Genomic DNA, 24649 nt, shown 5'->3' with positions numbered 1-24649 from the left:
CTGGATCGAGTGATATGCCTGGTTGCAATCCTCTCCAGTTACATTTTCCAACCCTTTTTGAAGCAATACGACATAGCGCTTGTTTACTGCTGTGGAGTTCAGTCCAAACTCACAGAGACCCTGTACAAAAGAGCAGCAAAGAAAGCACCTTCAAGATCATGGGTCTGCTTCCATCAGAACTGATTGGTGGCAGTGAATTTGGTTTTTCAGTTGAGTGCATTGTCGTGGTCACTGTATAGGCTGAGTGCCTTTCCGTTTAGGTGGCTCATCTGCTAACACCGTATCAAGCAATATTTTGTTCTGATCCCCAAGGTTTCATTGGCTTTAACCTGACCACCATGGGAGGTCCTGCTGGGCCTCGAAACCTGTTGAATAGCCTCTTGCATCATCGCAATAATAAAGCAAAATGGCAAAATTCTAGTCAGAGAAAAAAGCCAATACCCAAGGAAAATATAAAAATATATACTTACACGTTAGTAAACTCTTTAAGAAAAAACTCCTGCTTCCAAGTTAAGAGCCTGTCCCACTTCCAGCTGAACAGCACTTCTGCCTAGTGCCATAGAGAAATATTGTTTTCCTATAACTTTCTGTCAGGTGAAATCAAATATCAACCTTGATTACCAATGCTACAAATGATTGTGAGACAAATTTCTCCAGTCATGGTTTATTTTCAGGATAAATGAAGATAAAAGGGGTAGCTAACAATAGCAAAAGAAAAGTGATACAGTTACATCTTCGGGGGATTTCTGGTTGATTTCTGATGTGAAGGCCACAGCTGACCTCATCTGACTTCAGTAAGGAGAAGGAGAATCCAATTCTACTCCAGTCTAAGACTGATTGCCCCTAGGCAGAGGGCGGAAATGGCTCAATTCTCCTTTTTTCTTTACCCTACTCTGCTACCAACCATTCATCCCAGGACCCTCTACTTCTCTATTAGGTTCATTGACGTGTCCACACAGAACTCACCACCATACTCGTGAGGATGGAGGTTTGCTAGGGATTTAACAGATTACCATAAGCCAGGAGCAAAAAACCTTAAAGATAGTCTTTGATCCATCGGAGAGCCATTGGTCAGCCAGCAACCAAGACCCTCTCTGTGGTCTTCACCCTCTCAGTCATGCAATGCTCTGACCTCTGCCTCCATGGGCCAAGAACAGCACTTTCCCCACTCGCACATAGTCCCGGTAGTTCTTGTCCTCTGCTCTGGTGCTTCTGGTCAAGGCTTAGCATGGGCTCCATGCCTCTACCACTTCATACAGGAATCTCACATGTTCTCCAGTGGGGGCTCTTCTTCCTTGATGGTCCAGGGAATTTGCTCGGTTTCTGAGACTTTATTTTTGTTGTTAGATGCCATTGAGTCGGTTCCAACCCTTAGTGACCCTCTGCGCAACAGAACAAATACAGTCTCATTCTGCGCTATTCTCGCAATTATTCCCAAACCGGAGCCCATTGTTGCAGCCACATGTCAATCCATCTCCTTGAGAGTCTTCCTTTTTTTACTATTAGACCACTTTACCAAGCATGATGTCATTCTCCAGGGACTGGTCTCTCCTGATACTATGCCCAAAATATGTAAGATAGAGTCTTGCCATTCTTGATTCTAAGGAGCACACTGGCTGTACTTCTTCCAAGACAGATCAGTTTGTCCTTTTAGCATTCCTTGACACTTTCAATGTTTTTCTCCAGCACCACAATTCAAATGCATTGACTCTTATGTTTTCTTTATTCAATGTCTAACTTTCACATGCATATGAGGCAATTCAAAATACTATAGCTTGGATCACACACACCTTATTCCTCAAAGTAAGTTCCTTGCTTTCAACACTTTAAGGAGGTTTTGAGCATCAGACTTATCTAATGAAACTCATTTGAGTGCTTGACTGATACCCCCATGAGCATTGATTTGGATCCAGGCCAGACAGAATCCTTGACAACTTCCATCTTTTCCCGTTTACCACGATGTTCCCTATTGGTCCAATTGTGGGATTTTTCTCTTCTTTACACGGAGTTATAATCCACAGTGAATTCATAATTCATAATTAATCTTCATTGATTAGGTCTTCAAGACATCCTTACTTTCAACAAGTGAGGTTATGTCATCTGTATATTATAGGCTTTTAATAGGCCTTCCTTCAATCCAGATGACACATTCTCTTATAATTCAGATTCTGATTTCTCTGATTATTTGATAAACATAGATTGAATAAGTATGGTGAGATGACATAACCCTGATAAACACCTTTCTTGATTCCAAAACATGCTTCCTACTGTATTAGTCTGGGTACTTTAGAGAAACTAATCCACAGAAACTCATATGTATAAGAGAGAGTTTTATAAAATGGGTAAGTGCACATCAAGAAAACATCCCAACCCAGTGCTGCCAAAGCTCACAAGTCCAACATTAACCCATTAACCCATATGTCCAACACCAATCCACAAAGTCCTCCTCCATCTCACAAAACAGACGCAATGATGCCGACTGCAGGAGGAAAGCTGAGTCAGTGAATGTGTAAGCATCTCAGTGCTGGCAGGGGTCTCCACACGGCTGCTCCAGCATCCATGGCTGCATCGGGGTAGGTCCACGTGGCTTCTCCTTGGGGATATCCTACAGGAAGTGAGGCTTGCCAGCTGGAGCAGGGAACTGGATAAGGCAGCTGCACCCTGGTGTGACCATCACAAGGCAAGAGACCCGAGAACTCAAAAGGCGAGGCTCACCAAGCCATTTATCCCTCCACCCTTCAATTCATCCCACATGTGTTTATTGGCCAGGTTGGCATAATAAACTTTAACTAATCTCTTATATTCAGAATAAAGAAAAAACTAACCAATCTCCAAGTTAAAATCCTTTACACTTTATTTTCGTAGTCCACCCAAACATCTTTTAGAAGTTACAGAAAAATGGATAGAAGAGCCATATTGAAGAATTTTACTTCATCAAAAAGTAGACAAGTCATTTTACTTCTATGAGTATATTCTGATTCATAAATGAAAATAAAATGTTGTCATAAAAGTAAATAATGGAAATTATTTTTATTGTGTTATGTTATCATTTTTTAAATAAATAAAAATATAGCTTTGCTTCTTTTTAATTGAACTGAACAAATGCGTATTGACTACCTAGTGTACTTCTGGAAATACGTGAGGCTCTAAAACTTAAAATGAAGAAGATAGCTATTTGTCCTTGAGGTGATCACGTGGATAGATGAGCATAAAGACAGATATGGGTCGTCAAAGAAGTCTGAACACTGTGCTAAAAGAACCCCCATGAAGCCAGTTGTATTGCTGTGTCCATGGTGGTGTTGGGAGAGTCTAGGAACCTCTACCAGAGGAGAGAGTGTATGCATGGGCTCTTCAAGGGCAAACAGGAGTCTTGTTTAATTATTTTTCTCTTTCCTCCAAACCAAAAATCACCCTCACTGCCATCAAGTCAATTCTGATTTTCTGCACTTGAGCTCGGTAGATAACTTGCCTTTCTCTTAGAAGTGGAAATTAAACTCAGAAAAAAAATACATAAGAATAATTGACCTGCATTTCCCCTCTCCGTCTCTTCACTGTAACTGTCTTCTTCATACTCTTTGAAAACTTGCTTTGCCCTCAAGAAATCTTTCTTCAGTGATTGCCTTCACATTCTTAGGGGAATAAACCGAAGGAAAATATCACAAAAAATTTTAATTCCTTAAAAGAAATATGTTGCCTTTCCCTTCCCTATTAACCATTTGAGTCAGATATCCACTCTAACTGGAGTGTGCTAATGCATAACCGCCCAGATAATTAGGATGATGTCAGTATTCTTCTGAGTTAACAATCTTACCCACAGGAGCAGTGGGGTATTCGGGAGTCCTATCACTTACACAGCAGGGGTAATGCTAGTCATTGAGAATTACCTGCCACTTCTTTATTTTTTGCTCATTTATTGATGCATTTAATTCTTCAACAAACCTATGTTAACAGTTGCTTAGGATAGACAGACATCCATCCTATATGTGATGGATTCTGGGGTAAAAAGAAAATTATCCAATGCCTAGTCCTTGTGCTCTAAGAGCTCCCATCCTGATTACCCAAGGCAGACAGAAAAAGAAGTACAATCGTGCCACAGGAGGTGAACTCAGGAAAGACTTGGGAAAAGAGGAGACACTGTACTGAATCCCTATAAGCCACCTGAGGCTAGGCTCTTGCATCATAAAAAGGGTAACATGTCCATGTGCCCATGCTTTTGGTAAAGGGTGCAGTGCAGAATAGTCTAATGAAAGGAATAGTCTTGGCAAAGTCGTTCGTTGAAATGAAAGCATGCCTGTACTTTCTCCATGAGGGGGGAAAAAAGTAACCATCCAGACAATTCTGACTCATGGTGACCTTATGTGCATCCGAGTAGAATTGTGCTCAGTGACTGAGTTTGCAGAAATAGATGGTCAGTTCTTTCTTCTGGAGCGTCTGGTTGCATGGCGGACTTTCAAACGTATTAGTTGCTGACTATATGAGCCACTTGTACTACCCAGAGATGACTTCCTTTCCCACAGAATGACATAAAATGGTGTGGATACAATAAACACCGATGCCATGTCCACATTTAGAAGACCTACCGAAGACCAAGCTCTCTGGAACTGTGAAGGCCTTCCACCTCTTTATTAGGAGGTCTTATTCTATCATTTGTCATCTTTTGGAATCAGATTTTCAGGGCAGTCCTCTGAGGTACCTCAGAAGGTGGGTGCAAACAGAAAACACCTTGGTTAGTAGTTGAGTACTTACTCGTTTGTGCCACCCAGGGTCCCTGATGCATCTCAGACATTCACCTATGGAATATGCTTTGGGTAAGGAGACAGAGTGTCCTCTGTCTCAACTAACAGAAGTAGGAAATGATTCATGGCTCATGGTTAGTAGTTAACATAGCCAGGATCACAGTAGTCTTCTCTTTTCTTTTTTTTTAAATTTCAGGCTTTTTTTATTTTATCATTTTATTGGGGCTCATACAATTCATTACAATACACAGATCAATTGTGTAAAGCATACCTATACATTTGTTGCCCTCATCATTCCCCAAATTCACTTTCCTCTTGGGTTCCCAGAATCAATTCATTTTCCTTTTTTCACCTCCCCTTCCCTCCACACTCCCCCCTCCCTCATAAACCCTTAATAATTTATAAATTATTATTATATCTTATCTTACACTGCCTGGTGTCTCCCTTCACCCACCCCTCTGCTGCCCATCCCCCAGAGAGGAGGTGATATGTAGATCTCTGCGATCAATTCCCCCACTTCCCTCCTGGTATCGCCACTGTCACCACTGGTCCTGAGGGGTTCATCTGTCCTAGATTCCCTGCGTTTCCAATTCCCATCTGTACAGCTGTGCATCCTCTGGTCTAACCAAGTTTGCAAGGTAGAACTGGGGTTATGGTAGTTGGGGGGAGGAAGCGTTTAAAAACTAGAGGAAGGTTGTGGGTTTCATTATTGCTATACTTAACCCTAAGTGCCTCATCTCCTCCCCACTACCCCTCTGCAAGGTATGTCCAGTTGTCTAGAGATGGGCATTGGATCCCCATCACACGCCACCCTCATTGATGATAATCTGATTTTTCGCCCCACCTTTGGTGTTTGAAGCCTGGTCCTTTCAGCCCTTCATGATCACACATGTTGGTGTGCTGCTTCCATGTGGGCTTTCTTGCTTTTGGGCTAGATAGCCACTTGTTTACTTTCAAGCCTTTAAGTCCCCAGACGCTATAGGTCTCGATAGCTGGGCACCATCAGCCTTCTTCACCACACTTACTTATGCACACATTCATGCTCAGCGTTTATGTGGGGAAGGTGGTCACACAATGATGGTTTTTGTTCTTTGGTGTCTGCTACCTGATTCATTCATCACCTCATGTTCACACAGGCTTGTGTGCTTCTTCTCTGTGGGCTTTGTTGTTTCCAAGCTAGATGGCCGCTTGTTTGCCTTCAAGCCTTTAAGACCCTAGACGCTATATCTTTTGATAATCTTTTCTTTTGAGTGCTGGATTTATATTCTAGAATCCACTGTCTATATTATTGGTGGCTTTGCTTCACTCATCTAATCATTTACTTAGATGTGGGCAGCCCAGGGTTGGTACAAGTACTCAATGATGCTGGTAAGAACGGAAGTTCATTCTGGTTTCTCTTTCACCTTCCTGAGCTTGTAGACGTTCATCCTTTTGCTTGTTTCCTCCGCTCACCAAAAGGCTGCTGCAATGCCAAGCTTGATGTCGGCTTTCTGGGAGGGAAATGGACAGAAGGGGTAACGCAGACAAGAGTAGCAAATACAAAATTGATTCCATTCTAATAGTTAAATAAAATCTTTCCTGGAAGTCCTACTCAGAAGGCTCTTGTTTGTACTTTGAGCCTCAACTGTTTACACTTCGTGATTATCTAGCTGCTTTAGGGAACATAAAAAATAAAATAAAACTCTTTATGGTTGGACCTGTTAAGGGAAGAAGAGATATTGAATAGATCCTGGGTAATATTCTACTATGTCTATCACTGAAACATATTAAAAGGATAAATTAGTTTTCAACAGATTATAAAGTATTATTATCTGGCATATCCGTGGTTGGATGTGGGGCGGGTACAATGTCAGAATACCTTTCGTATAAAATCACAAAGCTGTGTGGATGGCCGTGGTGCTTTTTACCCAGAGTCAAATCTGAACTTTCCCCAAACTTGCCACTAATGCATCTATTTTTCCTGTGTCTGATCCTCTTCCTGTAAGCAGCAATGCTAAGTGAACATAAAATAGAGTGTGTACTATAATGAGCTCCTTTGTACCTACCAACCACTTAAAACAACTATCATTTTGCCAATATTCTTTTGCCTATCCCTCACTCTTTACTACTTTTATCATCCCCCCTTTCCTAGTTTTAAACAAAATAGCACCATTATTGTTGTATCAAAAGGAATTATGTCTGTATGCCTCAAATTTCTTTCTCTTGAAATAAGAGACTCTAAGAGTTTCAACATGATGTTGGAAAACAAGAAAACTAGAAAAATTGTTATTTAGAAATCACCTCTGTTCATTGGTCTGTCTAGAGGTATTTTTCATGCAAGAATAATAGCAAAATTCGGGGTGGGGGGGATAGATGAAAATCTAAATCAAAACAAGCAAACCACAACTGGACTGCCAAGCTCAGTTTCAGTAACCCCTACAGGAATATCTCCTCATCTTACAGAGCAAGATTTATCCCCACTAACATTTAGGTCATCCTCCTTTGTCATTTAAAGAATCATAATTAACAAAAAAATATTCATTAGTATTCTACAATGAAATTCTGGTTTACATCAGTTGGTCATTTCAAATATGCTTTCTAAGACTCGAGGTCGATGATGGACTAAAAGTGCACTACCTAAAAGAGAAGCTGTTCAGGGATTTTAATTATTTGTCCCTCTGCTACCTTGTCCACTAAGGTAAAGAATTCAGGCGGTCTTCCACGTCACAACTCTTCTTAAGGAAATGCATTCAGTGTATATGCAATCACTCTTGTGTCATACTTTCCCCGTTTGTTCAGCCGTTTCTTCCTAGGTTGCGGTATTCACCAAACATCGTGTGGTGGCTGTACATCTCACCATTACCTTTAAAAGCAGAGACCCTGAGGAGGAGCCGTACTTGGGTCTTTGTTTTCATAAAGTGAAAGGTGTGGTTTGCCATACTTTCCAAGTTCTTGGGCAAACCTAGGAGAAATGACTGCGCTCCAAACAGCTGGAAAGTGGGGATGCCCGTCTCAAAAGCGCACTCGCCAAAAGACCCAGTGGCAGCCTCGTGGACAGTGGGCTGGGCCTGATGGAAGGATCGCTCTATGTGTATTTTTATCATCCCTGTGTTGTATGAAGCCGAGAGCTGCCAGATAGCTTCTTTTCGACAGCTTGGAGTTACTGTTGGGAACAGATCCATGTATGGAAGTGCAAGCCGAAAGGCACAGATAAGCAGAGATCCAGCTATGCAAACCATGTTTAGAGACACGTAAAGGACAAGCATCCCAAGTCCTTTCTTCCTGGTAAATTTGGAGAAGGCAGCACACCGGGCCTTTTTCTCTATCCAGCCCACGCGGAGGGAGAAGCCAAGGCCTGACCAAGGTAGGTGCAGAGCTTTGGGATAGAATTTATCTACAGGATCCTTCGCCTATACTCCCCTCCAAATCTTCGCTGTCCCTTTAGGGTAGCTGCCAGACAATTTGGCGAGGGGAAAAAAAGAAGAAGTGAAATGAACGGATTTGAATGGGGGCTGGTGAGTGATGGGATTTCAGGGCTCATCCTCAGCAAAAGAGGGCAGGGAAAGTGACAACACAGAAATGCTGCCAAATATAATCCTTTTGTCCGGTGTCACTCAGAGTGGATGAGAGTCTAGCCAACATCTTCGGGAATGGGCCCCAGCTTCAGTGAGGTTCTGATACGAGCTGTGTGTTTTGGGGTTGGGGAGGTGGAATTTTTCCTTTTTCTTGTTTTCCCTTCGGAAGCCAGCAGACACTCGCGTGCGGGGAGAGTTCTTCCTGAGACAGAGGAACGGCTGCTTATAAACGACTGTATTTTCTTGGCAGTTGAAGTCCGCTTTTACAGGGTTTCTCAGAAGATCGGAGGATGATTACATCCTGTTCAAAGATTCCTGGCTTGTTTTCAGAAAAATGGGGTATTGCGCAAATTGAGATGGCTGAATCCAGCTGTAAGCGCTGAACTTTCCTCGCTATCGTTCCGCTTTTTTCTTGCTTTGTTGTTCACGACTTTACACTTAAGAACTTGAGGAGAAAATCTTGCGGGGGTTTGTATGGTTTTGTCAGGAAGTGATAGATTTGAGCCGTTATATAACAAAAACAGTAAGTCTTGGGAGGGCAGAGTGAAAGTATTCAGATTAGCAAGACTACTACCTGTATGAATCCACTGTCCAGCCCAAACCTGAAATACCTTGCCTTTCTTCTGATGGGATTTGCAAGAAACTCTACTGTAATTTCCTGCTACATTGGTCCACCCAGCCAGATTGCACTTTGAAACACTGCTGTTATTAGTATTTCAATACAGTATTAGATAATGAAAGCTTTGGAGAAGGAGAGTTTAAGAGTTAGCAGAGTTTATGGATTCTTGCCAAACACAAATATCAAGGGGGGGAAATTTCAGGTTATATCTGTGAAGTAAATATTTTGTCCAAAACAGAATCGAATTAATTGATGGGAGAAAAGTGAGGCCAGGCTTTCGATTCCCATAAAGAGTTACAGGGTGGACAATCCTCGGGGCAACTCTGCCCCGTCCGAGAGGGTCGCGATGAGTCAGAATCAACTAGATAGCAGAGGGTTTTACCCAAGATAATGGAATTCAAATTTAAGATTTATTGCTTTGAAAGTAATGTGTCTGTAATTCAAGAGAGATGATTTTTTTAGCTGTGGATTTTCAATCCTAAAATAGAACATGAGAAGAGACAAGGAAAAAAAAAGAAAGAAAGAGAAAAATGTGGTATTCTTTTCTTATTGACAGAATGTAATATGAAATAAGATTAGTAACCAAGTACTGGAAGCGCGTCACAACAGAGTGTAATAGTATCTAAGGAAATGTTCGTTAGGAAGAATCCATGGTTGAGACAGGCAATTCCCTTTCGGAACCGAGTTGACTTTAGTTGGGTGGTGATCGCTTCCAACTGGTGATGACATAAAGAAGTGGCACAGAGAGAAACCGTCGTTTTGCTTCTTGCAATGTCTTGTGGTGGGAGAGTGAGGTTTACAGATCGTGCCTCACCATTTTTAGCAGAAATGTTAATGGTCATACTAAAAGAGAGAATTTTGTTTTCAGATTATCACTTTATCTGTCTAGTCCATTTATATTGTAAATCCATTACGTTAAGGACACTGTCAAATTTACCCTTTCAAGATCTCTAAGCTATGCTTCACTTCACTTAAACATACTAATAATCGATAGCTGGGCAAGAGAGAGAGAGGGTAAACTATGCCTTCTTTAAAAACAAGCTGTCATAACCAGCTAACGCGGAACAGGCCTACAAAAGGATGGTTTTAAAATACTTAATTAAACACTGCATACTAGACAGCTTTCCAAAAGTAACAGCACAGCAGGAGTCCTTGCAATTTTCAATGTGCAAAAGGTTCATATAAATGATGCCACAAGCACTTGCGAACAGATGCGATGCATACATGACATCATCAGCCCTTTTCCGTTTGCTCACTGCCAAGTACATTTCAAGCGTGCACTCTTCATGAGGAATGCTCCTGTTTTTATTTCAGCAAACAAATCTAAGAAGAATAATGTAAGTAATAGAGAATTATTTACTGCTGATTTTACATATAGTGTGATATTTATGGGGAAAAATTAATGACATGGTCAAGTTATGTGCCCTTTTGATGGGAGGCTTTGTAAGCATTCAGTAAGAACTGAATGCTTTTAGAAAATACATGTAGAAATAAATCTTGGGGAGAAAATATTTGAGAAGAGAAATGTGATTGTTTAGAGTCTGATGTGAAAAACCTAACAAAAGACAAACCAAAAAAGCATAACCTTGATACTGTGTGCTATTGTCAGCTGAGATGGAAAGCCAATTCCTACTGTCCAAAAATGACAGAAAGGTTGAAATTGGTCCAAAGAGCAGAACGCACAGGATTGAGGCTTTTATCTGTGTGATGGAACCAGATTGGATAGTTCTTGGACCTCGTCCATTGTACTCTGCATGCATTGTGAAGGGGTAGAGTTTTTTAAGGGTCTTTGATGGGGGGAGAATAGTCCTGAGTGTTGGGAGAAAGATTGTATGTTAGACTAGAGGTTTGCTTTTCCAGAAAAATAGAAGAATTTAACTCCTTGGGCACCAAAAAAAAAAAAAAGAAGAAGAATAAAAAGAAAAATTATAGCTCATAAAGGAAAAGATAATATCAGTTATTCTGGGGGGGGGGCGTAAATCTCCTTAGCAATCCTAAATGAAATAAAACATTTTCTCAGGTGAATAAAATTGGAGAGTTTTAGTGGTCCCAACAGAGAGCAGTGAGAATTGTAATATATATATATATATATAATTGAAATATATATATATTTCAAAAGAAATCATAAGACTAGGGGAGAGTGATGGTGAGGTGTTTGAAGACATGAAAAATTATATGCTTTCTCCAAGGTCAACTGATAGAAGATGAAGTTTCTTTAAAAGCATGTCACCCAGTTTTCTGATCAAAATTGACCTACTCGATCTTACTCTACCGCTTTTAATTTCTTCATTTTAAATTTCATGATATTTTCAAGGGTCACATGAATGTATTTGGAAGAAAAGCCCACGTCATATAAATTTGGAAGATAGTTTTAAGGTATTTAAAAGTAACAAAAACCCAGTTGTAATCAGTCAATTTTGACTGCTTTTGAGCCCAGATATGTCCTAGCAGAACTGTGCCACTTTTCAGTAACTGATTATTGGGAGGATCAATAGGCTTCTCTTCTCAGGCGTTTGTGGGTGGATTGGGTCTGTCCATCTTTTGGATCGTATGTGAGAACGTAATTGTTGGTGCTACAGGGAAAGTGGAACACGTTCACACAGTATTGCGGAGAAGAAATGGCCTTTCCTATTCCATTGAGCTGAGCCATGGTTCAAACAGACAAAGAAAAACAAAAACAATTCTATTGAGTTGATGTCTACTTATAGTGACCCTGTGGGACAGATTAGACCTCCCAATAGGGTTTCCAGGCAATGATCTTCATGGAATCTAACTGTCACATCTTATGCCTTCAGAGTAGCTGGTGGGTTCAAACTGCTATCCTTTCCATTAGCAGCCAGGCTCCAAACACCATGGCTCCTGGGCTCCTTTAGAATCACTTGAAATCTCAGGGCCACTGCCATGAAGTCAATTCTGCCTGACATCAACCCTGTGCAGAGTTTTCCAGACTGTAAATATGTATAACCACCTCATCTTTCTCCAGAGGAGCACCTAGGGGGTTTGAATACCAACCTTCCAGGTAGCTTATCCCACAGTGGCACCCGAGATCATTTTAGAATCACCTGGTTTGGGGGAAACAGTGCTTAAACATATTGATACTCACATCATGCACTTAAAACAAAAAGTATGCAGTAGGAGTGCAAAAGACAGCAGTTTAGTTCCAAATGCACGCAGAGACCTTCTAATGTGCAGTCAGGAATGAGCACAACTTCCTTGTTACAATAAAGAAGTAATGATCAGTCTAGTGAACGCGACTGTAAGAAGTAACAGAACCCCAGCTGATGGTTTTGAAAAAAAGTGTTCTTTCATACAAAGGTAATTTCCTTGGGGGCTGTTTTGATATAATTCTTGCTCACAGGTTCTATTTATTAATTTTCACATATTTGAGAAATGTTTTTTATAAAAAAGGATCAATTTTTATTTCTTTCATATCTCTCAGACTCCTCAGACTGAATCCTATGTGGATGTTCGCCACAGTTATTGAAAAATATAAAATATGTATATGTGACATTATATTTCTTAATAACAGCTGCTCAATGCAATTTTATATTATTTTAGCAAAGCATCAAATACCCATTTTGAAAGGGCATATTAATTTTAGATAGCAACAGTTTTCTAAGAAATAGACAAATCCTGCTCCCCTCTCTGTCTCCCTTGCTTTGTTTTGTCTTTTACCTTTTTAGTAAATGTCAAGAACTTAGGAGCAAAGGCTTGTGATTTTATGCAAAACCTATCTTAGCTTATAACACATAAAAATAACCTTGCAAGTAAAATATGAACATGAGCCAAAATACTAAAAGCATGCATAAGGTCCACGACGAATGGCCTCCATGTGAGGAGAAGTGGGACCAACTAATGTTAGAGATACTAAATAATTCCTTCAGATTTTAACTCAGCTTACAGAGAAAACCGTTCAAGTCAGTTGGCGAGTACTAAGGCTGGTTCTATCACACAGGCAGGTTTCGTTTCTGGATTTTCAGTGGGTTGAAGCCTCTGAGACGGTGAACAACTAAGCTCACCTTGTAAGCCTCTTTTTTTTCCCCCCCTCTTTAAACAAAGACAGTCACAGCATTGACTGTTGTTGCTAGGATTAAGGAGGATAATACAAATAAAGAGTTTAATTGATTGATCAATACTTTATGGGTCAACTCTGTAAGTGGCACCAAAGTTATTTTTTTAATTGATTAACTGTGAATTCTCCTCCTAATTCTAAACCATATCATGAAAGTGATCCTGGATATCAAAAATAAATGATTTTATAAATAAATATAGACAAATATTCATTCTTAACTGTTAGGAGGCATATAGAAAAGCAACTATTTTAAAAAATGAATTCTAACCATAAACAGAAGTGAAGAGGTCCAGTTTATAAGAAGTGTAAGTCATTTTCTAAATAGGTATATTTTAATTAAATCAGATAGAAGACTCTACTGAATGCTTATTCTATCCAGAGCAATGCAGTGGATATCAGTTATTAATATTAGTAATAACAAATCTATAATCTTTTCATTCAATGTTCCCTGACTTTTCATTCAAATCCCCTCATATAATAAATAACAATAACAATTACAATTCCTCAGTTTGCCTATCACTTATCCTTTGAGAGAAAAGGTCTATTTATATGTAAAATTATTATCAAATATAAACTATTGTTGATTTTCATTTAAAAATATAATTTAGCTAAAATTATTTCTAAATATTAACTGGTTACAACAGGTTTACAATTAGAGAATTGTAGCACTGTGGGTTAGGCATTGGCCTGCTTCAGTACAAGGGCAGCAATTAAAACCCACTAATCCCTCCACAGAAGACAAGGTTGTCAGGTCCTGTATAGATGTACAGTTTTGGAAACCCTTTATAGGATCCCCCAGAGTCAGAATCAACTCAATAGCCCTGGGTTTGGTGTGTTTTGGGGTATTTTTTCCCAATTTATGGATATGACATTTTATGAAATGGAGTCTTTGGGGGTTAGAAGACTGGTTAGATTCGAGGAAACTCATGTCCAAATTGCATTTGTGATAATTGCTGCCATACAAGTTACCTAATAATTATATTAAAGTATGTTAAGATCTTACTGTGTCCTGAACACAGTTGCAAGCAGGTTACCTATACCAATTTATTAATGATAGCAATTACTCTACAAGGTAAGCACAATCACACTGTACCATATGGAACAACACTGACACACTGGGAGATTAAGTAATATGTCCAAGGTCACAAAGAGAGTACATAGAAAAGACAGAATTTGAAACTTTCACTAACCTACTTCCATGTTACAATGTCTGAAAACTTTCAAAAAAAATTTTTTTTAATAGAGAGCAATAATGAAATCTCTCTGTGGTGATGGAATTGTATCTCTCCACCATATTCATATTTATTCAATCTGTATGCTGAGCAAATAATCCTAAAAACTAGATTTTATAATGAACAATTTTGCATTAGGATTCTCCGGTTCATTTAGAACCTGGGATGAATAGATGACACAAATTTGCCAGTTAAACGCAAAGAGAACTTGAAGCACTTATGAATGAAGATCAAAGATACAGCATTCAGTGTGAATTACAACTCAGAGGAAAGAAAATAAAACTCCTCACAACTGGACTCCTAGACAACATCGCTGCAAAAGAGAAAATATTAAAGTTGTTGAGGATTTCCTTTTTCTTGGATTCATAGTCAATGCTCATGGAAGCGGCAGTCAAGAGATCAAATGATGTATTGCGCTGGAAAAATCTGCTTTACATGCCTTCTTTAAAGTGTTCAAGAGCACAGGTGTCCCTTTGTAAACTAAGGCTCGTGTAACCTGAATCATTGTCTTTTCCATCACCTCATAAGCATGCAAAAGCCAGGCAATGAGTAAAGAAGTGAATTGATGAAGTCATATTTTGATGTTGGAGAAGAATAAGAAAAGTACCATTGACCTCTAGAAGAGTACCCAGATCTGACCAGGAACAAGGGCAGCCAGAAGGCTCCTTGATAGCAAGGTTGGCTAGACTTGGTCTCACCTACTTTGGACAGATGACCAGAAGAGACAAGTCTTTGAAGCAGAACATCATGTTTGGAAAAGAGCCTATGCAAAAGAAAGCTCGTGAGGAGCTCGATCGACACCGGGGTTGCAACAATGTGCTCAAACATAAAAACCAGTTGTGAGGACCGGGCAGGAAGTGTGTTATGAGTCAGCGTCAGCTAGCCGGCAGCTACAAACACGGTCTCAGAGTTGAAAATAACAAAATTCGTACATGAAAAATTGGGGGGATAGACTCATAAAGATAGTGCAGAACCAGTGAATGTTTCATGTTCTTCTACATGACGTTGACATGAATTGGCGCCGGCTCACAGTAACTAACAACAACATTAAGTTCGGTGCCTGTCAAGAAGTAAGAGCGAAAAACAGGCAAAGAGACAAAAACTCTCATTGGCTATTTAAGATTCCTGTCTATTTAACAATTAGTCAGCTTAATGATGAAGGAAATCATTTGAAGCACTTACCTTTTGGTTGGCTACACTTTAACCATTGCACCACCAGGATTCCTTTTCTTGTTTTCTCTAAATTAACTTTTTTTTTTTTTTAACAAATTAAGAAGTAACCTTTTCTCAAAGATAGAAGTTAAACGTGTGTGACTGTGTGCTAACCAAGGAGCCCTGATGGCACAGGGGTTATGAGCTGGGCGGTTACCTGCAGAGTCCACGGTTCAAAATCCCAGCTCCTCCCAGGGAGAAACACGTGGCTTTCTGCTCCTGTGAACCATTCCAGTCTCAGAAAGGCACAGGAGCAGTGCTACCCTGTTCGACAGAGGTGCTGAGTCAGCGTCGACTCAATGGCAGAGAGAGTACCCCATTCAAGTGTCCTCTCTGCACCTCCTATGACATGTGTGCCAATAAATGTGTGTTAAAATTTTTCATCTCTCTTCCAATTCTTCAGTACATAGCAAAGACAATTTGGAGAAAAATTAGAAATTGAGTTAAGGGTCATAGAAATGAAGGTCAGTATGTATTCAGTAGTGTGAAACTGCATCCAAAACTCAGTTCCTAAACTTACGGTGAAGAACAAAGAATACACTTGACATTCAGTTTGCATTTTAGAGTATGCATTTGAGCCTAGCACTTTGGGAATACAACATACCATTATGTAAAATTGAGTATTTAGTTTTATGAAAAATACAGTGACTGGTTCTTTTATATCAGTTAAGATAACACAAATTGTAGAGAACCTGTTCACTTACTTTCTTGAAAAAGCTTGTCTCTATTCTCAATTCTTTCTCATCCATGTATGGTACATAGGTGTAAGATTCCCCTCTTAGAATCTAGTTTTTCTCCACCACACATCCAAGATAACATTTTATCATTCTCCAAGGATGATTTTCTACAATTAACTTAAATATTTATTTGCTGTATAATGCAAATATCCATTGTAATATAGGCAAAAGAATGTAAAGCCAAAGAAAAAGATTAAAATCTTAAACAAAAAATAGAATTCCTTAAAAAAATTGAAAACTATCAAGGGCCTGTGTAAATAAATCTATAGGCCCTTGATGGATTTCCTTTAAAAAAAAAAAAACACTAAGGTATATAGAGTACAATAGTGATTTATTAAAATTCCTCGTGTGCCTAAAAAAAAAAAAAGAAAGCAAACAAAACTCATTACACCCAGTTGATTCCAACTCAAGATGATCCCATAGGACACAGTAGAACAGCCTGTGTGGATTTCCGAGATGTAATTCTTTTTCAAATCATTTCATTGGGGCTCATACAACTCAGCGCAACCCATACATACATCAATTGTGTAAAGCACACTTAAACATTTGTTGCCCTCTTCATTCTCAAAATTCGCTTTCCTCTTGGGTTCCTCATTTTCCTTTTTCCCCTCCCCCTCCCTGCCCCTCCCCCCTCCCTCATGAACCCTTAATAATTTATAAATTATTATTATATCTTATCTTACACTGCCCGGCATCTCCCTTCACCCACCCTTCTGTTGCCCATCCCCCAGAGAGGAGGTTATATGTAGATCCTTGTGATCTATTCCCCCTTTCTGCGCCCCCCTTCCCTCCCGGTATCGCCACTGTCACCGCTGGTCCTGAGGGGTTCATCTGTCCTAGATTCCCTGTGTTTCCTGTAATTCTTTACAGGAGTAGAGAGGCCTGTCTTTTTCCCCAAAAATGGCTGGTGGTTTCGAACTGCCCACCTTCCAGTTAGCAGGTCAACACGTTACCACTAGGACACCTGTACAAAAATCAAAACCTAACTGGCTGCCATTGAGTCAATGCTGACGCATAATGATGCCCTATGGGTTTCTGAGACTGTAACTGTTTACAGAAGTAGAGAGCCACATCTTCCTCCCACGTGACATGTGTACAGTCATAAATAATTGCAATATAAAAAAATACAGTATGGTAAAACACGGACATCTAAAGTTTCATTCGAAGGACCTTCAAGTTAAGTAGCATTTATATTCTTAGCTTATTTTCATGACCTAACCAGGGTCAGCTCTAAATAACACTAAATGAAATTGTCTGTCGTCTGGGGGCAGAACCAAAGTAGATGATTAATATCAAGATTATCTGCCTCCAAGTTTGCTTCCCTCTCCCCTAGATCCATTTCTGTTTAGCTATCACACAATGACAAAGATTACTGGGTCTGGGAAGGAACTCTTCTATTATGTCTTTAGGGTGGCTTGGTGGCATTCTAGGGTACAGGTTGGTTAGCATCGTAAAATCATCAGTCACCCCTCAGAGGAAACAAACCAACAAGAAATTCACTACCAGAGACTCCATGTTGACTCTGAGTGAACCCCTGTGGGTTTCCAAGACTGTAACTGTTTACAAGAGTAGAACACTCTGGTGTTTTCTGATGGTCGATGCAGCCCAATGCGTAACCAGTACCTCATCAGGGCTCCTTTACGTTGACACACAGCTATGGTTTTAACATTCAGGACAAGTTATTTATTGGATTTGTATAAGAAAATGTAGAAAGGTGCCTAGATAACAAATTCGATGTAAACTCCATTGGTAGGTTTAAGAGCTGTGTAAGTTACTGCAGTGTTGGGTACGCTGAAGATGGTTCCAACTCACAGAGAGCCCAAGTTCAATACTGCCCAGCCCTGTGCCATCCTCACAATTATTGTTCATGCTGGAGTGAATTCTCTTTAAGCTTCTGTGTCAATCTATTGCATTGTGGCTCTTCTCTTTCACTGACTTTCTATTTGAATCAGCAAGATGTCCTTTTTTAGGGTCTGGTCTCCCTGATAATGTGCCCAAAGTATGTGTGCAAAAGTCTAGCCATACTGGCCTCCAATGAGCAGTCTGGCTGTACATTCTCCAGACAGACTTTCTTTTCTTTTTTTAGCCTATGGTATGTTCTTCACCAACACCATAATTCAAATTCAATTTTTTCCGTCTTCCTTATTCAGCTTTCACATGCATATGAGGTGATATAAAGTATCATGGCTTGAATCAGGTGCCCCTTGGTTCTCAAAATGACATCTTTGCTCTTTAACATTCTCACGAGATCAGTTGCAGTAATATTGTCAACTACAATAGGTCATTTGATGTCTTGACCAGTTTAGATGACATCCTTAACAACTTGAAACTTTTCCCCACTTATCATGATGGTGCCTATCAGTCTAAATGGGTAGATTTTGTTTTATTTGCATTGAATTGTAATTCATACTGAAGACTAGCCTTTGTTTATCAGTTCTTCAATTTCTCTTGGCTTTTAGTGGGTCAAATTGCTTCATCCTCATATTCCACAGGCTGTTAATTAGATTTCCCCAAATCCTGACTCTTCTTCATCTAGTCTATCGTCTCAAATTATTTGCTAAGCATACAGATTGAATAAATATAATGAAAGAATACCATCCTGTCATACATGTTTTCTAATTGTAAGCCATGCAGTACCTCCACACCCCCTGCTATGCTCTTAATGATTGTTTCTTTATCGATGTACAAGTTCCACATGCACACAATGAAATGTCCTGGACTGCCATTCTTTACAAGGTTGTCAAAAGTTTGTTATGGTCTACATAGTTAAATGCCTTTGATAAATAAAATACACATTGAGTAGTCAATAAAATACAAGTAAACACCTTCCTAATATTCTTGCTTTCAGACAAGACACATCTGGTATCAGTAATGATATGCCTGTTAAATTTCATCTACGATATCCTTTGTGGATCCTGAAAGTCATGTAGTGTGCTTTTACTCTTCTGTGTTTTATGTCTACTACAAGCACAGTGGAAAGAACTTTATGTCTTTATCTCATACTCTAACAAAGTATTGGGGCTAAATCAAGGACAGAGCCGTGTTGGATAACACTCAATATTCATCCAGAGTCAGCAAACTTTGAGCCCAGTTGTTTAGTGAGAATTCCACCTAATTGCATTAGCATTCAATCTGTGTTTCTCCCTTTGGTCCATACATACGTTTTGTGTTGTCATGTCAGCTGTGTTGGTGAAGGCCAGAAACTACTTGCCAACAGCACTAGTGAGTCTAACTGACTTAAAGATCCATAATTGTTAGGCAGTTGATCTGACTTAATGTTGAATATAGAAACGGTTTTGCTGAGCCTCACTTGCATGACTTCTATTTCACTTACTAGAGCACTTCTTAGACTGCTGACAGGATCGCTCTTCTCAAAGGTTTTCATACATGGAGTTGTATTTTTTTTTTTTGTCAAACCATCTGAGCAAATTGAGCGCCAACAGTCACTCCTCTACCATCACTTCCTATTTTAACTCTAGTTTCTTCTTGCTATCGCTTACTGCCTATCTTTTGACCCACAAATCTGTGGCTATTCAACCCATTTCCATAACTCACACTGATTCAAACTAAACATGTTCAAAATGAAACTCATCATCTTTACTCGCAATCTGATTGATCTTTTTGCCTTCTCTAACTCCCTGGTTAATCATAATTTTTTTTAAAGTCAACTTAAACTTCTTTCGTTGACTTGTTATGGCCCCACCACATCGAATCAGCCATCAAATACTATACTGTATGCTTCCTGGATGTTTTATGTCCATTTCCAAGGATTGTGACGCTTCGTGCTGCATTCTTACAGTGTCAAACTATGAGCTGCTTATCCTGCTCCCTGCTTTGTCTTCCCCACTCACTGCCCCATTGTTTGCAAACTGGTCTCATGAAATGCTATCTTTCAAGAAATTACAATAAAGTTTAGCATAAAATTCAGTCTTTATTTTGCAATAAAAAGCCCTTGAAAGTGCAGCTATGTCTGTGTTCCCTCAGCTTGTTTCTCACTATGGTTGAAGCTTTCTTTGTCATAGCTAATAAGTACTTACCATACAATGAACTCCTCACAGTGACTCCGATTTCTATTTTTTAAACATTTAATATCAACTTCCTTGAGTGTTTTATCTCTTCTTCACTTCCTTCTTCTCCGTTTTCGTGTAACAAACCCTGCCCTTGCTTCAAGACAAACTTTAAAAGGCTTCTCTCGATGAAATTCCCTCTGCCCACATTATACAATTCTGATTTACATGCTCCCTGTGTGCTCCCATTGCACTTGGGGTATCTTTGTGATAATGTCACAGTATAGTTTTCTTCCTCCTTAGGTGCTATGCTCCTTGAGGACATGGACCTCTATTTTATTATTCTTGTTAGCTGCTTTCAATCAATTCGAACTCAGGGGACCCCATGTGTGCAGAGTAGAACTGCTCTATGGGGCTTCAAGACTGAACTTTCAGAAACAGTAGATGGCCAGGCCTTTCAACTATCGAAGAGGAATAACTATTTTCATAAACCAGGAAATTTACTTATCTTGCTCATCTTTGTTTTCATAGACTTGGGTGTATCCAATAAATTGATGTTGAATAACAAAATAAAAATATCAAATCAATTCTGATTGGATCATTGCTGTTGTTAGATGCCATTGAGTCAGTCCTAATGCATAGTGACCCTTTGTGCCACAGAACAAAACACTGGCTGACATTTGTTCTTCTGGCAAGTACTTTTCAGTATTCTTTGCCAACACCATTATTCAAATGCATCGATTCTTATGTGGTTTTCTGTATGCATTTCCCAACTTTTCTCATACCTAGGAGGTTACTGAACATCATGGCCTGGGTCAGGTTGATCAGGATGTTGTCTGTTGGTTTCGTTACACTGATTTTGGTTTCCCATACATTGGATTGCACTGAATGGTTAGAAATTAGAAAAATAAATAAAAGAAAGGAAGTTAAGCAGATATGATTTCTCTTTTTTCTTCCCTGCCAGCCCCAAGTAGTAAGTCTATCTGTCTCTCATTTAGTTCCATTATCTTAAGATAATTTTGTCTTTTTGACGTATTAAATAATAAGCAAATCCTTGGGGAAACAATTCATTCACATGTTGAAGATGCATGGACTTTGGTGATGAATTCCTTCTAGAATACAAAGTCGACTTATTACAAGGCTATTTGAAATCAATAGTATAAACTATCAACTTCACCAGTCTCACAGTGAAGGAATTTCCACAGAGCCGGCAAACGAAACTTTTGCAGTAAGCAATAACTATCTTTTAAATTATTTTCTATTTCAACATCCTCAGATATTTTTAGAATAAAACATAAACTGGGTTGCTTTTGCGTTCCCATCAATTCTCAGCCGCCCTACAGACCAGAGTAGAACTGCCCCACAGGGTTTCCAGCCTGTAGATTCTCCAGAAGCAGACTGCCTTCATTCCGTGCAGGGTAGCCCTTGGAGACTAGTCATCAACCTTTTTGTTAGCAGCTGAGCACTTACCACTGAGCAGCTGAGCACAGACATTTTGTGTGTGTGTGTGTGTCTATATACATAGGTACCCATTTACCTGGTTAACAAAGGCAAAATCCCCGATTGTGTAGAAGCAAAAGGCTTCTGTTAGCATTCTTTGTAACATTATCCAGACCTAGAGTCTAATGTTTAAAGTTCTTATCAATCAGCAGTGTTTTCTTTATTCAGAGAGATCTAAAATCCTTTTGAGTCATCCTTTCACAACTGGATTTCACAATTGGGATCTACGATCTTGTCTCAGTTTATCAGTGTGCACAAGCAGACAACTCAAGAAAACCTTTCAAATAATCTGTTTACTTAGAGCCGTGTGAACATGTGAACTTCCTAAAGCATGAGAGTTAATTCTACATAGGTACTCAGAGAGCAACTAAAAGTTCCATTTGCTTTTTTATTGTTCAATTTATTAGAATCAAACTGTTTTCTGCCAGGGAGATGGCAATGATAATGAATAAGGTGTGGGTGCCTCTTAAGAGCTAAGAGAGTTTTCCTCATAGATCTGAATGATCTCCTTGATCAGTTTAAAAAGGTAAAAAGACACATCTTAACAATCAAATAATTTCTGGCATTTAACAATGTAATAATCAGGGAATTTTTTAAAATTCATATCTCCCTTCACTCACTTTTCTGTTGTCCATCCCCCTGGGAGGGGGTTGTATGTAGTTCACCGTGATTTGTTCCCTTTTTAAACCCCCCCCACCCCCCCCACCCCCGCTTCCCCTCCTGGTATCACTACTCTCATTATTGGTCCTGAGAGGTTTATCTGTCCTAGATTTCCTGTGTTTCCAGCTCTTATATGTACCAGTGTACATGCTCTGGTCCAGCCAGATTTGTAAAGTAGAACTGGGGCCATGATAGTAGGGTGGTAGGGGAGAAAGCATTAAAGAACTAGAGGAAAATTATATGTTTCATCCGTGCTATACTGCACCCTGACTGGCTCATCTCTTCCTTGTGACCCTTCAATAAGGGGATGTGCAATTGTCTACAGATGGACTTTGGGTCTCTACTCTATCCTCCCCTTGTTCACATGGATATGATTTTTCATTCTGAGTCTTTGATGCCTGACACCTGATCACTGATCCCTTTGACAGTTCATGATCACACAGGCTGGTGTGCTTCTTCCATGTGGACTTTGTTGCTTCTCAGTTAGATGGTCGCTTGTTTATCTTCAGGCCTTTAAGTCCCCAGATGCTATATCTTTTGATAGCTGGGCACCATCAGCTTTCTTCACCACATTTGCTTATGCACCCATTTTGTCCTCAGCAATTGTGTCGGGAAGGTGAGCATTACAGAATGCCATGTTATTAGAACAAAGTGTTCTTGCACTGAGGGAGCAGGGACAATTTTTAAGACATAAGCTAACACTGTCAATGAAGAAAGGGAATCTTTAAACTGGCCCAGTTTCAATTTCTGGAGACTAAAAGGAGAAGAAGGGCAGTGCATGATCTGAAATCCTGACCTGAGCGCCAATTCTACCTCCTAGATAGGTAGACCACAAACCAGCAAACCACTGATCTGCTCCCAACCTCTACCCTGAGCAGTCCGGCTCCATTTCTATTGGAATGTTTTCTTGCTGTAAAGATCTGTGGGTGGGGAAAAACCATCTGCTAGAGAAAGGAGTGCTAGATTTTGGAAGATAGATCTCACTGGACATGCTGACTTCACCCTCCTTAAATCACACAGCTCCTACACTTACTCTTTATTCTGAATATTACCATCTTGACCTGTATTTCCCTAGCCATTGTTACCTGACAAAGAAATAAACCCGAAAAAGTCCGTCACTATTGAGTCAGTTCCTGCTCGTGGTAAACACTTGGACAGAGTAGAACTGTCAACCTTTCTTTTTAGTAATCAATCAGGCTCTGGTGAAACAACAGCTGCACCACCAGGGAGGGATTCTTGATAAATAAAAAATAGGAAAACATAATTGAAATGGAAAAAAAAGCCAACAATACAAAACTGAAAGCATTTGTCCTGAGCTTGGACCTCTCTCTTTTCTTGTAAACATTTAACATAGGATTTGCTCTTAAACAAACAAACAAACAAACAGATTTGCTGTTCATTAGAACACATTTTGCTTTCAGACTTAGAGAAATTTCATTCATCCATTAATTTCCCATCTAGTTGATATTGATTCACAGGACCCCATAAGACAGAGTCGCTCTGTCTCTAAGGTTTCCAAGGCTGAATCTTTAGGGAAGCACACTGCCTCATCTTTCTCCTGCAGAGCAGCTGCTGGGTTTGAACCGCCAATCTTTCTGTTAATAACTGAGTGTTTAGCCATTGCTCCACCAGGGATTCTTCAATGAGAATAAGAAGAACAACTATTAGTATGGTTATCATTTATTGATCTATTAGATTATAAATAAACATTCTGGAATTTGAACTCATATCTGCCTGACATTGAAATCTCTGCTCTTTAACTATGTCTCATGATTTGATACGCCTCATACAAAAATAGCAACACTAAAGAAATCATGCCTGTGAATAATCACAGAAGTATGCATCAACTGATACACACCTCCTTAAATTCATCTGTTTCTAGTACTTGTGTTAAAGGAGAAGAATCAGAAGACAAATCAGATCTGCTCCCAGAAGTGCAACTCTTTGCTTTAGTTTCAGCTTCAGTTTCCTCATTTGAACATTTATGATAATTGTATGAACTTCCCTGGAGTTAGGGGTAGGGGATGGCTAAATGACATCATGGAGGAGTAAATGGAGAAATGTGATACACATGACCAAAAGCTTTCCCTCAGTTTCTCAGAACTACATCCAAGATCACCAGCCAGAAAAGCAAGGGGAGCCCACCCTTCTCATTGCAGCTCTGTCATGTGGCACACATAGATTATTCATGAATCAATGATAAGAATTCATGAATCAACCATATGAATTTCTCTGAACACCAAGGACCTCATTTCCTAGTGAGCCTGAAACAGAAATATCATGAGGTAGTTAGTTTATTGTTCCAACCTGGCCGATAAAC

General features: G+C 39.6%; 1 protein-coding gene across 5 annotated transcripts in view; it reads left to right on the top strand.

Moving 5' to 3' along the window:
* Positions 1–7998: 7998 nt before the first annotated feature.
* Positions 7999–24649, top strand: part of SLC8A1 (solute carrier family 8 member A1) — a 445070-nt gene continuing 428419 nt past the window's right edge. For 2 of the 5 annotated variants that reach the window (XM_045287007.1, XM_045287004.1), the window contains exon 1: positions 8014–8079. Coding sequence is in view for 2 of the 5 variants with exons in the window: in XM_045287005.1 (XP_045142940.1) it covers positions 10121–10246 (126 nt within the window). In the remaining 3 variants the exon portion in view is untranslated. Of the gene's footprint in view, positions 8080–10105; positions 10247–24649 lie in introns of those variants that run through there. The other 3 variants (XM_004711125.4, XM_045287005.1, XM_045287003.1) reach the window with 3 other exon arrangements.

The sequence above is a fragment of the Echinops telfairi genome, unplaced genomic scaffold (genome assembly GCF_000313985.2).
Source record: "Echinops telfairi isolate 266 unplaced genomic scaffold, ASM31398v2 ScPeMD7_10;HRSCAF=50, whole genome shotgun sequence".
Classification (NCBI taxonomy): domain Eukaryota; kingdom Metazoa; phylum Chordata; class Mammalia; order Afrosoricida; family Tenrecidae; genus Echinops; species Echinops telfairi.
This window is presented reverse-complemented; position numbering and strand designations above follow the sequence as displayed.